Raw genomic sequence first — 17,557 nt, forward strand, 5'->3', positions numbered from 1 at the left:
AAAATATTCAGCACTCCTCCCGCAATAGATGATGGTTGGTAAAGATGTTGGAACTTGTAGAGATGTCTAAAGTGACTTCCTTATTAATGAAAGGACAACATCTATATATCTTTTCTAACTGGAAACCCATTATAGACTTTTTGATGAATAAACTTTTGATTTGTGGTTTTAATGCTTAGAAAATATTAGATAATAGAAAGGAGTGAGCTTTTGGTAACTACAGAATATAATCTCACATTTGCTGCACAGAAATCCAAAGTTTCTATTTCTTTTTACCTTTTATTTTTGCACCTTTGTGATTTCCTTTCTTTTTTCCTTTCCTTTCTTTACTTTGTATTAGTTTTCGTTAGTTTTTAATCTTCCTTTTAAAACGTTTAATAAAATGTATGCAAAAATATCACTCATGAAGGTCTTCCAAGTGATTCCGTGTCATTGCATTTTTAAATTTTTTTTAATTTTTATTTATTTTGTCAAACACAACAGTATATATAAGTATAAGCATGAAATAACCATACAAATTGGATACAATTATAGGGAACATTAGGACAGGAACGGTAGGCACGCTGGTGCTCTTATGCACGCCCCTTACAGACCTCTTAGGAATGGGGTGAGGTCAATAGTAGATAGTCTTTGGTTAAAACTTTGGGGATTTTGGGAAGAGATCACATAGTCAGGTAGTGCATTCCAGGCATTAACAACTCTGTTACTGAAGTCATATTTTCTACAATCAAGATTGGAGCGGTTCACATTAAGTTAAATCTATTGTGCGCTCGTGTATTGTTGCGATTGAAGCTGAAGTAGTCTTCAACAGGAAGGACATTGTAGCAGATGTAAGATGTAAAAAGTGAGCTATATTGTTTGGGGACTTAAAATGTAGTTGCTTTTGTTTGCTTTTTTTAAAAAAAAATATGCAATAGACTTTCATTTCATTTCCAATCCACATTTCAAACTTTTCCAGATACGGAGAAGTGGAAGCTGCGGCTACCAAATTTCTATTTGTTGTACGGTTGTTATGGAGCACGTGTCCGCATATTTTTTTTAGAGAATGGCAGGTCTCTTAAATTGTTCTTGTTGAAATCTGCCCTGATGACTGCCCTTTGCTTACAGCTGGCTCTTGAGATTTCCTTCAAGAGAAGCCAAAGTCAGAGATAACTCTCCCAGTTCCTTCTTCAGATGTTAAACGGAAGCAAGGAAACCATTCATTCCCCTTCTGGAATTAAGGCACGCAACCCTGCAGCTGTACGGCTTTGCTTCATGCCAAAATCGACTTCGAGCTTCAAACGGCCTGAGGGAGACCGACAAGTGTAAACTTTGGCGATTATGGTTATCTACTATGAAAGGGAGAAGTCTTTGAATTTACTGTCAATCCTGCGCTGAATTCTTCCCCAGCGTCCTGGGGTTTTATTTTTATAGCGGTATTTTTTTTCCCCCTCAGATTTTCCATTGCTCTGGGAAGCACTGAGTCCCAGGAATCTAATATAGCTGGGCCATAGCTATTTATAACTTCAGGATTGGAGGGGTGGGGAGATCGCCTTTCCGGCCGCTTTAGGCTTCCCGTGGCTTTTAGTGCGAGAGGAAAAAGGATACCATCCACAACATGAGGCTGGTAGCTCCCAAGATATTTTAACGTCAGCTGACATCTGTGAGGAAATCTCCAAGTTTTGTCATTCGCAACCCCCAAAATGGCAGTCTTCCTCACCCGCTGAGGTTCAATGGCTTTTTCTGCTCCAGCCAAATTTCTTCTAAACATTACATCTACTTGAGGAGCTGCTATATATAATATTGGGGCGGGGTGTACCTCCCATTTATGAAGATTCATGCCTAAATATAAGCAAGGGGAGGCAGGATTTTTGTTCCTCAATGGAACCAATTCCAAACATATCTTTGAAGCCTGGGTGTTTTTGTGCAGAACACAGCAAGAAATAATAGCATCTACCCTTTTTCACAAGATAATGAATTCCAGAATTACAAAGTCACCATTCCTAATTCGCATTATTTCAAACTGATTAACCGTATTTTAATGCAAGTCAGGGAGAGCAAATTGCTTTCGTTTCCCCCTTCTTTAAAAGGACATGCTTAATTAAATCACATAATTGTGGGAAATTTTATGCTGAACAGAATTCACAAGCTGCCAGATATAAATCAATGTTCACATTAGTAATGATTCCTATTTGCAATTCTGTAATCTATTTCAGGGAAATATTATTCACATTGTCTCCTTGAGATGACTGTCCACAGAAGGCACCAATCATAATTTTGTTTTTGAATCTTTTCTATTTATTTTGACCTAGATGTTTTTTCACTGGACTGCAACATTTACTCTATTGCTATGCTTGGAGAAGCATATTGTGTTTGGGGAACCATACATCTTCTATTTTTTCATAGACAACAAATATTCCTAGTTTATTTGAAATAGCAAAGGCATGTGGAAAAACTTGTCGAAACACATTTTTAATATTTCAGTTTTCCTACACATCAGAAACACACGGATTAAAATGAATAAAGACACCTACTGTTTCTTCAGAGCTGCACTAATATGCCACTATGCAAGCAGTCCTCAACTCATGACTACAACTGAGCTCAATATTTCTGTTGCTGAGACATTTGTTAAGTGAGTTTTGCCCCATCTTATGACCTTTCTTGCCACTCTTGTTAACTGAATCCCTGCAGTTGTTGTGTTAGTAACACGGCTGTTCAATGAATCTGACTTTGCTTGTCAGAAGATTGCAAAAGGTGATGGATCATATGATTCTGGGACACTGCCACCGTCATAAATATGAGTCAATTGCCAAGTGTCTTAATTTGGATTATGTGACCATGGAGATGCTGCAATGGTCTTAATAAGGGTGAAAATGATCATAAGTCACTTTTTGAAGTGCTGTTGTACCTTTGAACGGTCACTAAATGAACTGTTGTAAAATGAGGATTATCTGTACTAGAAGAAAAGTTAGGTCTTTTCCTAAAACACTACACTACTAACCAGAGCATATAAAACATTTGCTAGACCAATTCTAGAATACAGCTCGCCTGTCTGGAACCCTCACCACATTTCTGGCATCAATACAATTGAACGTGTCCAGAAATATTTTACAAGAAGAGTTCTTCATTCCTCTGAAAACAACAAAATACCTTATCCCACCAGACTTGAAATCCTAGGCTTAGAAAACTTGGAACTCTGTCGCCTTCGACAAGACCTAAGTTTAACTCATAGAATCATCTATTGTAATGTCCTTCCTGTCAAAGACTACTTCAGCTTTAATTGCAATAATACAAGGGCAACCAATAGATTTAAACTTATGTTAACCGCTTTAATCTAGATTGCAGAAAATATGACTTCTGTAACAGAATCATCAATGCTTGGAACACTTTACCTGACTCTGTGGTCTCTTCCCATAATCCTAAAAGCTTTAACCAAAAACTTTCTACTATTGACCTCACCCCATTCCTAAGAGGACCATAAGGGGTGTGCATAAGAGCACAAACGTGCCTACCGTTCCTGTCCTATTATTTTTCTTTTTCTTCTTTATATATATATATATATATATATATATATATATATATAAATATATATATATATATATATATATATATATATATATATATATATATATAATCTTTTGTATGATACCTATATATATTGTTGTGACAAAATAAATAAATAAATAAAATAAAATAAGGTCGGTACAGCAAAGCATTTATGCTTTTACTTAAAAGTTGCTAGGATTATACAGCCCACCTGAGCCCCAGTAGGTGGCAGCATGAAGCCAATCTTAAAAAAATAAGACCAATCAAACCTGGTTAGCTTTCCTGGATGAAAGATTACCTTGGAATGTCAGGGCTGTAAAAGAAAATGGCTAGTTGAAAAATACCTATCATAAAGCAGCAGGCTATTTCTGTATTGTTTCGAGAAAATGACCTCACATCTGGAAAATCTTTACCCTTCATAACTTCTTAGGTTCACATAATGGAAAAACATAGAAGTAGAAGATGAATTGTGTTGTAAATGTTGTACCTTGATGAACATATCTTTTCTTTTATGTACACTGAGAGCATATGCACCAAGACAAATTCCTTGTGTGTCCAATCACACTTGGCCAATAAAAATTCTATTCTATTCTATTCTATTCTATTCTATTCTATTCTATTCTATTCTATTCTATTCTATTCTATTCTATTCTATGAACAAACACATCCGGACTAGAAATTATGAATGTTTTCAAATCAGATCCATGGCCATATCCCTTGCAGGGGCTTCGCACATCAGCACAAGAATGATGGGATGACGTTGTGCCAGTAATGATAGTAGGCTTTTTTTATCACAATGGGTACACAAAGTGCCAATGAGTCATTAGTGATTGAGGAAATGGCTTAAGATTCCAAACTCTGTACTCCAATGGAATGGAATGGAATGGAATGGAATAGAATAGATTCTTTATTGGCCAAGTGTGATTGGACACACAAGGAATTTATCTTGGTGCATATGCTCTCAATGTACATAAAAGAAAAGATACATTCATTAAGAATCCTAAGGTAAAACAATGATAGTCCTAGGGTACAAATAAGCTATCAAATCATAGAATAGAATAGAATAGAATTTTTATTGGCCAAGTGTGATTGGACACACAAGGAATTTGTCTTGGTGCATATGCTCTCAGTGTACATAAAAGAAAAGATACGTTCATCAAGCTACAACATTTACAACACAATTGATGGTCAATATATCAATATAAATCATAAGGATTGCCAGCAACAAGTTATAGTCATACAGTCATAAATGGAAAGAGATTGGTGATGGGAACTATGAGAAGATTAATAGTAGTGCAGATTCAGTAAATAGTTTGACAGTGTTGATGGAATTATTTGTTTAGCAGAGTGATGGCCTTCGGGAAAAAACTGTTCTTGTGTCTAGTTGTTCTAGTGTGCAGTGCTCTATAGCGTCGTTTTGAGGGTAGGAGTTGAAACAGTTTATGTCCAGGATGTGAGGGGTCTGTAAATATTTTCACGGCCCTCTTCTTGATTCGTGCAGTATACAGGTCCTCAATGGAAGGCAGGTTGGTAGCAATTGTTTTTTTTCCTGCAGTTCTAATTATCCTCTGAAGTCTGTGTTTTTCTTGTTGGGTTGCAGAACCAGACAGTTATAAAGGTGCAAATGACAGACTCAGTAATTCCTCTATAGAACTGAATCAGCAGCTCCTTGGGCAGTTTGAGCTTACTGAGTTGGTGCAGAAAGAACATTCTTTGTAGGAATCAATATTAATCAATAGTAATAATCAATAGTAGGAAACAATATCAATATAAATCGTAAGGATACAAGCAACAAGATTATAGTCATACAGTCATAAGTGGGGAGAGATGGGTGACGGGAACAATGAGATTATTAATAGTAGTGCAGACTTAGTAAATAGTTTGACAGTGTTGAGGAAATTATTTGTTTAACAGAGCGATGGTGTTTGGGGGGGGGGGACTGTTCTTATGTCTAGTTGTTCTGGTATGCAGTGCTTTAGGACTCCGGCAGAAGTTTATAGCTTCTTTCTAACCTCTGGTATTTTAGCAAATATTTGGATGCTTTTTCAAATTGAACAGATGTTGTAATGAGCAACTGGATGGAAATGATCATGCAAGAATCCTGCCATCGTATCCTGTCCTCTCCAGCATTTTTTTGCCATAGTCAGCTTTTTTTTTGCCACCCTATTCATTTTTTTGCAGATATTTTTTTAAAAACACTAACTTCTGTTTTCAGGTGTAGCACAGCAACAAAAGCAGACTTGTGCCAAGTTGTGAGAATAATTAAGTACTCTGTATTATATCAGCACTTTCGTGATTGCCTTTGCTCTGAGCAAAGTAGGAATACCAAACGCAACATCCAAAAAAAACTTCTACAGATGCCCAAAATACACATACCTCTTTGTCCAACTGTATTATTATTAGGATCTCCCACATACAACTCCACTAAAGAATGTGCAAAATAGCTTGGATATCTATCTCACAGAAGGGAGCGAATAGTCTATCAACTCCCCAGTACAATGCCTCCCAAAAAATCAAAAACCTAAAACTAGAAGATGAAATTACGGTTGCATTCAATGTCACAGCACTCTTATACATCCATAGTCCCAGAACTAACAAAAGAATCCATGGCGGCAGTACTACCCTGTAATACTGTACATAATACTGTACATAATACTGTACTTAATGTATACTAGCCGAATACATTAAGATGGAAATACCCAAATCATGGATCTTATCAACTCTTGCTTCACTACCCATGTTCAGTTTGATGGACAAATATAAAAGAAAATCAGAACTCCAACAAGAATCAGCGGTCTCAGGATTCATAGCAGAGACTATAATGCAACCTCTAGAAACTCTCCTTTGTTGTTATAAAGAAAGAACAAGTAGACAAGACGCAACAAAACAATCAAAGTTTTCTAAAGAAATAAAAATTCACAAGGTGAGAAGAAAACATGCCTATCCTTCCTAGGATATTCTCAACAGCAGAAGAAACAGCCAGCCTGTTGAAAAAGAAACCACTCTCACCAAGTGCTCCCAACCCAACCTTCCACAAGAGTTGTGTAAGTTGTGTCCTACATGTCAATGACTACTTCAGCTTTAACCACAACAATACACGAGCAAATAATAGATACAAACTCAAGTATGAAGTATGAAGTATGAAACTATTAATCGTTTCATACTTCCCATCACCAATCTCTTTCCACTTATGACTGTATGACTATAACTTGTTGCTGGCAATCCTTATGATTTATATTGATATATTGACCATCAATTGTGTTGTAAATGTCGTACCTTGATGAACGTATCTTTTCTTTTATGTACACTGAGAGCATATGCACCAAGACAAATTCCTTGTGTGTCCAATCACACTTGGCCAATAAATTCTATAAATAAATAAAAGGTAAACCGCACCAAACTTGATTGCAGAAAATACGACTTCAGCAACAGAGTGGTCAATGCCTGGAATGCACTACCTGACTCTGTAGTTTCTTTCCCAAACCCCCAAAACTTTAAGCTTAAACTGTCTAGTGTTGACCTCATCCCATTCCTAAGAGGTCTATAAGGGGCGTGCATAAGTGGACCTGCATGCCTACCGTCCCTGTCCTAATGTTCCTTTTTACTTACTCTTTTCATGTATTCAAATTATGTTTATACTTTTATATCTTATACATATTTATATGATTATAAAAATTATAAATATCTTCATATCGTGTATATGATTGACAAATAAATAAACCAAAATAAATAAGAACATAATTCAGACGAGTACAACCACATTGGAGCAACCCCGAAAGCCACAATAAGGAAACAGCTCGCATGTAAGCCCCTTCCAACAAAACGGATACCCACATAACCTTGTCCAAAACTGCCTTACCACTGAATCCACCATAGCAAGCCAAGACAAGCTGTGAAACGAAAAACAAACAACACTGGCAGGGTAAGTACGGTGTATAAACAGGGAGCAAGCAAACCCCACGTTCATTAGGTCTGATGATGTTACCTAGTCGGTAACGAAACACCTGCAAACCACCAACCTCAGAGAGCACCAACCAATTCCATATTTTTGTTTCTCTTTTTTTTCTTTCCTCCTCCTTCGCGAGAGGCATATTCTCTCTCTATTTACTGAATCTGCACTACTATTAATCTCCTCATAGTTCCCATCACCAATCTCTTTCCACTTATGACTGTATGACTATAACTTGTTGCTGGCAATCCTTATGATTTATATTGATATATTGACCATCAATTGTGTTGTAAATGTTGTACCTTGATGAACGTATCTTTTCTTTTATATACACTGAGAGCATATGCACCAAGACAAATTCCTTGTGTGTCCAATCACACTTGGCCAATAAAAATAAAATAAAATTCTATTCTTTTCTTCCCCGGGGAAACCCTGGGAGGAAGGCTGGGTTCGCAGGTCCCCAAATCACGCGTGGGAGGTGGGGGGGGGGCTGAGTTTGAATCGGCACCGTGCCTCCCCGACCCAGTCTTGCAAACCATCTCCCGTCCAATTTGCAAATCTCCGGTCTCAAGCCACCTCCTCAGCCCGGATCGCAAAAGCGAGAATTCAGCGTCCCAGGGGCCAGGCAGGTTTGCCGGCTTTGCGCGTTTGCTTCCAACAATCCGGTTTGCAAAAATAATAATAAATAAATAAATAAATAAATAAACCCTGCCCGTATCAGTCCACATCTCAGAAACGAACAAAACTGCCCAGTCAACTTTGCCCGGGTTCTCCTTGGTGATGGAAGTGACCGCTTCCCTGCGTTAACACGGTCGTGTGAATCACCCCCCAAAAAAGCACAAGATCCAACGGGTTTGGTTAGCCCAGCAAAATTAAAAGAGGCAAGGCGCGACTCCCTCTAGCTATAGTTAAGCTACGGTCAGCCCGAATCACGATTCGGGTCAAGGCTTGGTTGGTAGCAAGCGAACGGGCACCGATCCCGAGGCGATGCAGCAAGGCGGGTGGGGTGGGGGGGGATCGCGTACCCGCCGCCACCACCGGCACGAATTAAGGCGCGCGTTTTACGCCGATCGGCGGCGTGTCAATCCGGGAGTTTCGCTTTAGGGTTTCGACGGCTGAAGGAAACCTGCTTCGTTCGGTAAACCCCGAAGCCGTTAGCCAGAAACTCGAGCAAGTTTCCCGCGCTCAACTTTGCTTTGTCTCTGCGCGCCCGGAGCCAACAAGGAGAGGTTTTTATCCCCGCCGAAAAAACCGCTCAGGCGTCGGACGGTATTGAATTCCTCCACACACACACACACACACACAAATCGGGGGAAAAAAGAAAAAGGATCGGCCGGGAAATCCCGACAGGCACCGCACCGCAACGCTTGGCTCCCTCGCTTTCTGCCCACAACCCCAGGCTGTTGCGCGCACCTTGGGAACCTTGCAGGCTTTTGGCGCTCGCCTTTCCAACGCCCCGCCGTTTCCTTCTGGAACAGAAAAAGGCAGCCTGACTCCGGATAATTAGAACTGCAGGGAAAAAAACAACAACAATTTGCTACCAACCTGCCTTCCATTGAGGACCTGTATACTGCACGAGTCAAAAAGAAGGCTGGGAAAATATTTACAGACCCCTCGCATCCAGGACATAAACTGTTTCAACTCCTACCCTCAAAACGACGCTATAGAGCACTGCACACCAGAACAACTAGACACAAGAACAGTTTTTTCCCGAAGGCCATCACTCTGCTAAACAAATAATTCCCTCAACACTGTCAGACTATTTCCTAAATCTGCACTACTATTAATCTTCTCATCGTTCCCATCACCCATCTCCTTCCACTTATGACTGTATGACTGTAACTTTGTTGCTTGTATCATTACAATTTATATTGGTATTGTTTCCTGATTGCTTCTTTGTACCCTATAACTATCATTAAGTGTTGTACCTTATGATTCTCAATGAACGTATCTTTTCTTTTATGCACACTAAGAGCATATGCACTGGAGACAAATTCCTTGTGTGTCCAACCTCACTTGGCCAATAAAAAAATCCTATTCTATCCTATCCTATCCTATCCTATCCTATCCTATCCTATTTATTTTATGTACACTGTGAGCAAATGCACCAAGACAAATTCTTTGTGTGTCCAATCACACTTGGCCCATAAAAAATTCTATTCTATTCTATTCTATTCTATTTATTTTATGTAGAATAGAATAGAATAGAATAGAATAGAATAGAATAGAATAGAATAGAATTTTTTATTGGCCAAGTGTGATTGGACACACAAGAAATTTGTCTTGGTGCATATGCTCTCAGTGTACATAAAAGAAAAGATACGTTCATCAAGGTACAACATTTACAACACAATTGATGATCAATATATCAATATATCAATATACACTGAGAGCTTATCCACCAAGACAAATTCCTTGTGTGTCCAACCACACTTGGCCAACAAAAACATCTATTCTATTCTATTCTATTCTATTCTATTCTATTCTATTCTATTCTATTCTATTCTTCTCTACTCTACTCTACTCTACTCTATCCTATCCTATTTATTTTATGTACACTGTGAGCATATGCACCAAGACAAATTCTTTGTGTGTCCAATCACACTTGGCCAATAAAAATTCTATTCTATTCTATTCTATTCTATTCTATTCTATTCTATTTATTTTATGTACACTGAGAGCTTATGCACCAAGACAAATTCCTTGTGTGTCCAATCACACTTGGCCAATAAAACAAAAATCTATTCTATTCTATTCTTCCACTTTCTCAAGCAGAAAAGGAGGACTCGAGCCCAGCTTTTTTTTTTTTTGCTTCTCCCCCCCCCCTCCCAACGAGACCTGCGAGATGGTTCTCCAGGAGCATCGTCGTTCTCCCCTTTCCCCCCCCCCCCGCCCAAAAAAGATCATCAGTCCGGCTTTAGATCCATTCCTCCCCCACCCCCCGCCGGAAAAACAGATCCTCCCGGAGCCGAGCTGTCTGTTCCCATGCGATCCGTTCTGCCGGCTGGGCAAGAGAGCCTAGGTCGGTGTCGTTTGGCTTTCGCGTTCTCCTTTAGACGGCGCCGTCTTCGGTGGGGTCGGGGGGAGAGCCTAGTGAGGATCGGGCTGGGAAGGAGAGGCTTGCGCCCCCGTAGCCCTTACCTGCTCGGTGGGGAGGACTTGCCTGGGGGAGCCCTCGGTCTCCGCAGGAAGCCGGTCGGGAGGAGACATGCTCTGCCCTCCCGCCTTCGCCGCCGTTTGGCCCGATTGTGGCTTTCGGGCTCCTGACGCTGTCTCGGCGGCGAAAGCCAGCCCTTCCCCCCCCCCCCCCAACCCCCGGCTCCACGACAGGCAGGCGGCTCCCGAGTTGGGGGGTGGCGGCGGCTCCCGTTCCGCGATCTCCACCCAGCCCCGGCTAGGTCCTCGTCAGAGCGTCCGGAGGAGACCCCACTTCCCAGCCCGTGGATGAAATCCAGCAGGTTCTGGAGAACCGGTAGCGGGAGATTTTGATTAATTCACAGAACTGGCAAATGCCACCTCTGTCTGGGCCCAGAGTGGGGTGGGAATGGGGATTTTGCGGTATCCTTCACCCAGGGAAGGATTCTGCAAAATCCCCATTCCCTCCCCACTCCTGAGGGAAGGATACTCTAAAATCCCCATTCCCTCCCCACTCCTGAGGGAAGGATACTCTAAAATCCCCATTCCCTCCGCACTCCTGAGGGAAGGATAATTGCAAAATCCCCATTCCCACCCCACTCCTGAGGGAAGGATAATTGCAAAATCCCCATTCCCTCCCCACTCCTGAGGGAAGGATACCGCAAAATCTCCATTCCCACCCCACTCCTGAGGGAAGGATACTCTAAAATCCCCATTCCCTCCCCACTCCTGAGGGAAGGATAATTGCAAAATCCCCATTCCCTCCCCACTCCTGAGGGAAGGATACCGCAAAATCTCCATTCCCACCCCACTCCTGAGGGAAGGATACTGTAAAATCCCCATTCCCTCCCCACTCCTGAGGGAAGGATAATTGCAAAATCTCCATTCCCTCCCCACTCCTGAGGGAAGGATACGGCAAAATCTCCATTCCCACCCCACTCCTGAGGGAAGGATACTGCAAAATCCCCATTCCCTCCCCACTCCTGAGGGAAGGATACTCTAAAATCCCCATTCCCTCCCCACTCCTGAGGGAAGGATACTCTAAAATCCCCATTCCCTCCCCACTCCTGAGGGAAGGATACCACAAAATCTCCATTCCCACCCCACTCCTGAGGGAAGGATACTGTAAAATCCCCATTCCTTCCCCACTCCTGAGGGAAGGATAATTCAAAATCTCCATTCCTTTCTTCCTGTCCTCTGGAGGCCATTTAAGCTCACGCCTACTGCTTTAGTGACTCCATGCAGCCACCTCGTTCTCTGTCGTCCCCTTCTTCTTTTGCCCTCCATCATTCTCAGCATTAGGCTCTTCTCCAGTGAGTCCTTCCTTCTCATTAGGTGGCCAAAGTATTTCAGTTTCATCTTCAGGATCTGGCCTTCTAAAGAGCAGTCAGGGTTGATCTCCTCTAGGATTGACCTGTTTGTTCGCCTTGCAGTCCAAGGGACTCACAGGAGTCTTCTCCAGCACCAGAGTTCAAAGGCCTCGATTCTTTGGCGCTCAGCCTTCCTCATGGTCCAACTTTCACAGCCATACATTGCAACTGGGGAAACCATAGCCTTGACTATATGCACTTTTGTTGGCAGGGTGATGTCTCTGCTTTTTAGAATGTTGTCTAGATTTGCCATAGCTTTCCTCCCCAGGACCAAGCGACTTTTAATTTCTTATATAAAAGTTCAACAAAGTTCCTTTTCTTTTATCAAACAGCCCCCTCCCGCATCTCCTCCCCCCACAACACGGTGCATCCCTCTTTACTTTGCATCAATAAAATTATGGTAGGTGGGGGGAAAAAAGCCTAGCTTATTAGACAGAGAGACTGAGGGAACTGAAGAGAATATCCAGCCAGGTAACTCCTTGCCTTCCAACTGTTTATTTATTTATTTTACAAGTTTTATTTGTTTTATTTATATCACATTCAATTTTCATCAAACAGTGTGCAGTCTGGGTACCATTATATTTAAGTAGTCATAATACAACACTTTGTTGTGGTATTTATCACCATACCACTGACATCATTCTACAGAGGAATTACTGAGTCTGTCATTTGCACCTCTATAACTGTCTGGTTCGGTTCTGCAACCCAACAAGAAAAACACAGACTTCAGAGGATAATTAGAACTGCAGAAAAAACAATTGCTACCAACCTGCCTTCCATTGAGGACCTGTATACTGCACGAATCAAGAAGAGGGCCGTGAAAATATTTGCAGATCCCTCACATCCAGGACATAAACTGTTTCAACTCCTACCCTCAAAACGACGCTATAGAGCACTGCACACCAGAACAACTAGACACAAGAACAGTTTTTTCCCGAAGGCCATCACTCTGCTAAACAAATAATTCCCTCAACACTGTCAGACTATTTACTGAATCTGCACTACTATTAATCGTTTCATAGTTCCCATCACCAATCTCTTTCCACTTATGACTGTATGACTATAACTTGTTGCTGGCAATCCTTATGATTTATATTGATATATTGACCATCAATTGTGTTGTAAATGTTGTACCTTGATGAACGTATCTTTTCTTTTATGTATACTGAGAGCATATGCACCAAGACAAATTCCTTGTGTGTCCAATCACACTTGGCCAATAAAAAAAAAATTCTATTCTATTCTATCATAATATGATAACAATAATACTTAACATCATCTTTAACAACTCTTTCTTAACATTTCCTCTTTTTATATCTCCTCCTTTCTAACTTCTGTTTCTGTTGTCTAGCCATTGATAAAATATGTCCCATATCAAATAGTATTCAGTTTCTTCTTTGTCTTTAATAATAAGCGTTAGTCTATCCATTTCTGCGCATTCTGCTATTTTCTTAATTACATTCCTCTCAGACGGATCTCATTATTTTTTCATTGTTGCGCAAATACAATCCGTGACTTACAACTCTTTATTTAGTGGCAGTTCAAAGTTACAAGGGCACTGGGGGGGGTGGGGGGAATGGGACTTATGACCGTTTTTCCACATTTACCGACCCATGGTCACGTGATCAAAATTCAGAATTACATTGATGATGGTTGCAGTGTCCCGGGTTCATGGGATTCCCCTTTTTGGCTTAGGACCGGGTTACTTATGGGACCGCCTACTGCCGGCCTCTATCTCCCAGCGTCCAGGGGGAGGGCCTTCTCTGTGGGGGCTCCTACCCTGTGGAACGAGCTTCCCCTCGGGCTCCGACAACTACCTGACCTTAGGACCTTTCGCCGCGAACTTAAAACCTATTTATTTCATATGGCTGGACTGGCCTGATTTTAAATTTTAAATTTTAATTGTGGGTTTTAACTTTTGTAATTTGTATGGAGTGTAATGTTATTTTAAATTTTCGGCATATTTGAATCAGTTTTTTAAGGGTTGTTTTAATTATGGTGTATATTTCTGTCTGTATTTTATTTGCCTGTTCACCGCCCTGAGTCCTTCGGGAGAAGGGCGGTATACAAATTAAAACATTATTATTATTATTATTATTATTTTGGGATCTTCTGACAAGCACTTAACAACCATGTTGCTAATGTAACAACTGAAGCAGTGATGGATTTCAATTTTTTTTTACTACCGGTTCTGTGGGCGTAACTTGGTGGGCGTGGCTTGGTGGGCGTGGCAGGGGAAGGATACTGTAAAATCTCTATTCCCACCCCAATCCAGGGAAGGTTACTGCAAAATCCCCATTTCCTCCCGATCAGCTGGGACTCGGGAGGCAGAGAATAGATGGGGGTGGGGCCAGTGAGAATTTTTACTACTGGTTCTCCGAACTACTCAAAATTTCCGCTACCGGTTCTCCAGAACTGGGCAGAATCTGCTGAAACCCACCTCTGAACTGAAGCGATTCACTTAACAGCAGTGACAAGAAAGTTCATCAAATGAAGCAGAAGCTACTTAACAAATGTTTCACTTTAGCAACAAACATGTCGGGCTCAATTGTGGTTGTAAGTCAAGGACTAACTGTATAAAAGGACTTCAACAAAGTTCGCTTTCTTTTATCAAACAACACACACATACACACCCGCAAGACGGCATGTTTCTCCTTACTTTGCATCCAGAAAACTAGGTGGAGAAAAGTCTAGCTAGTTAGACAAAGAATCAGAGGGAACTGAGGAGAATATCTGTAGTACAGGGTTGAACTTGCTCTCTGAGGTTAGTTGTTTTCTTCAGAGGTTACGTTAACTCGACTAGGCCCGAAGAAAGTACACAGAGGGTTACATAAATTTCAGATTTGTATTGTTCAGGATACTTCACGCTTCAGAATCTTTCAAAGCACAATCCTTTGGACTAAGAACTGTACAAGTAGAATGTCCTCCAGATGGCAAAACACTCACTAAAAACATTTATTCCTCCTTCTGCTAATAAAATTAAAGCCGTGATACGCAATTCATCCCCCCTTAATCCTCCCCAGCACCATCAAAGGTTGCATCACTCCAAAGTGTGGGTTTCTACCAATTGTGATGTAGATAGACCCCCAAAACGTTAAGCTTAAACTGTCTACTGTTGACCTCACCCCATTCCTAAGAGATCTGTAAGGGGCGTGCATAAGTGCCCCTGCATGCCTACCATCCCTGTCCTAATATTCCTTTTTACTTACTCTTTTCATGTATCCGAATTATGTTTATACTTTTACCTGTTATCTTATATGTGATTGACAAAATAAATAATAAATAAATAAAAAATAGGGCTATGGAGCCTCTTTTTTCTTTTCGGTTAGGTGTGATTGTATCACATATGGACTACAAACCAGGATTTTAGGCTGGTGTGATGTGGAAAGCCTCATATATACCAAGATTATGGTTTGAGATATCATATATAGCAGAAAATTTAAGTCAATTAAATAAACTGTGGTTTGGTTAACCATGCTTCGACTTGTTGGACCAAAGTTACTCTAAAGAAATAGGCTGGCTTGCTTGATACTTTTAGCCATTCTGGTCTGTGAATCATAATTTATGTCTCAGCATATTCCATGAAGTAACCTAGATCCCTTCTAAATAATTCTCCAGCCAGTTTTGCCCATTCTCCCTTATTTTCTAAATATCTCCCTTGCAACTATTAAATTCAACGAAGTAGTTTATGCCCTGGTTTAAAACACTCAGAGATATGCACATAAGCCACTGATCATCTTTAGTCTTAAGGCTTCTCTAAATTATTGTCTAAGTCTGTGATGGCAAACCTATAGCATGCGTGCCACAGGTGGCACGTGGAGCCATATCGGTGGGCACGGGAGCTCAGGTCTGGCTTGCATGATTTTTGGGCCTTCTGGGCCCATTGGAAGTCAGCAAACAGGCAGTTTCCGGCATCCAGTGGAGTGGGGAAGGCTGTTTTCGCCCTCCCCAGGGTCCTAGAGAGGCTCTGGAGCTTGGGGAGAGCAAAAGACAGCCCTACTGGGCCCAGCGGGCCATTGCGTGCCAAAAGCAGGGGAGCGCGCAGGGGTCATGTGCGCACGCGTGGGGGGGGATGCATAGAATTATGGGTGTTGGCACGCATGCACGTCCCGCGCTCCCCTCGCTTTTGGCACGCGATGGCAAGAAGGTTAGCCATCACTGCTCTAAATGTTTATCAATCTTAGCAATTATAAGATGCGTGGACTTCAACTCCCAGAATTCCCCAGTCAGTCTAAGGGCAAAATCCTTTGCCGTTATCAATGCAATCAGGAGGTGATTCTGAATCTCCACACAAAATGCAACCCACTGTTATTTTAGAAAGTTTATTGCTTGAGGCAGTACAGAAAGGAGACAAAGCTTCCCGTCTGTATGATTCTCCACTTCTCAAATCATCGTAAGCCACTCTTCCTGGAGTTGCTGTTGTGCCTCGTCCGCTTTCCCCGCAGCCGGGCCCATCTTATCTGCTTCCGAACGCTGAGGAATGTCCTAGCATGCCTCCCGGCCCCAGCCCTGGCTCCATGCCCAGACAGGCCGAGGAGGAAGAAGTGCCTCCAGCCCCCAGCTCTGGCTCCATGCCCAGGCAAACGGAGCAACTAGACCCCTCCCCCACAGCATGTGAGCCTGAGGAAGGTCAATTACCAACAGCTGCAGACTGGAGCGACCCTCGCTTCAGGAGAATTGATAGGCGGTGGCAACAGAAGGAAGGGAGCGGCAGGCCTGGATAAGTGCTGAGTCATGGAGCCACACCCCATGGTCTATATAAAGGATCTGCTTTCTGGCATTCTCTGAGTCAGGCAAAGTCTACCTTATCTTGCTGAAGTCACTTTCTGGTCTCCTGCCTGCCTTGAGAACTTTGCTAGGACTTTGGCAGAGCTGCAGAGGCACACCTGATTCGGATTTCCCTGACGCGGCCGTCAGCGGAGGAGTGGGACACGACAGTTGCCTGTAGCTTGTCATACTTGAGTTTTTTGTCTTCCAAAGAGACCTTGATTGTTGATTGTTGATGCTATATTACCGTGAGGGCAAACCTATGGCAGGTGTGCCAGAGGGTGCACACAGTTCCCTCTGCGGGCACGTGAGCTGTCGCCCCAGTTCAGCTCCGCTGCGCAATGCGCTTGCACCTCCCGTTGGCCAGCTGGTCTTCGGGTCTCTGCCATGCATGTGGGGGGGGCGTTTGCACGCATGCACGAAGGGACAGTCATATGCGGGGGGGGCAGTGCACGCATGTGAGGGGTCCACACGCACATTGCATTTTGGGGGTTTGAGCTCGCACTTTGGGCACTCAATCTGGAAAAGGTTAGCCATCACTGGTATATTATATTCAATAAGCGGTCTTTTACAATGATTTTTCTGCAATCACAGTAGATTTTAATTCCACATTTGCACTCCATTTCCTGAAATATGAGAATCAAAGGTTTGAGATTTAAAAAAAAAACCCAGACCTTTAACAAATAGTAAGCAACCTTAAAAAAATTTTTTATTTTGAAATGATGGAAAGGGTTCGCGTTGAACATTTTAATTCTGCTTTTAAATTCTTCAGCCCCTGTTCTAGGAACTAAAACCCTGCCACAGTGAACTC

General features: G+C 41.9%; 1 protein-coding gene across 2 annotated transcripts in view; it reads right to left on the reverse strand.

Annotated features, from left to right (window-relative positions):
- CORIN (corin, serine peptidase) overlaps positions 1-10,704 on the reverse strand; it is a 149,301-nt gene extending 138,597 nt beyond the window's left edge. For both annotated transcript variants that reach the window (XM_058193328.1, XM_058193327.1), the window contains exon 1: positions 10,616-10,704. In XM_058193328.1, coding sequence (XP_058049311.1) covers positions 10,616-10,684 — 69 coding nt within the window. In that variant the 5' untranslated portion in view covers positions 10,685-10,704. The remainder of the gene's footprint in view (positions 1-10,615) is intronic.
- Between the last annotated feature and the right edge of the window lie 6,853 nt (positions 10,705-17,557).

Source organism: Ahaetulla prasina, chromosome 8 (assembly GCF_028640845.1).
Source record: "Ahaetulla prasina isolate Xishuangbanna chromosome 8, ASM2864084v1, whole genome shotgun sequence".
Lineage (NCBI taxonomy): Eukaryota > Metazoa > Chordata > Lepidosauria > Squamata > Colubridae > Ahaetulla > Ahaetulla prasina.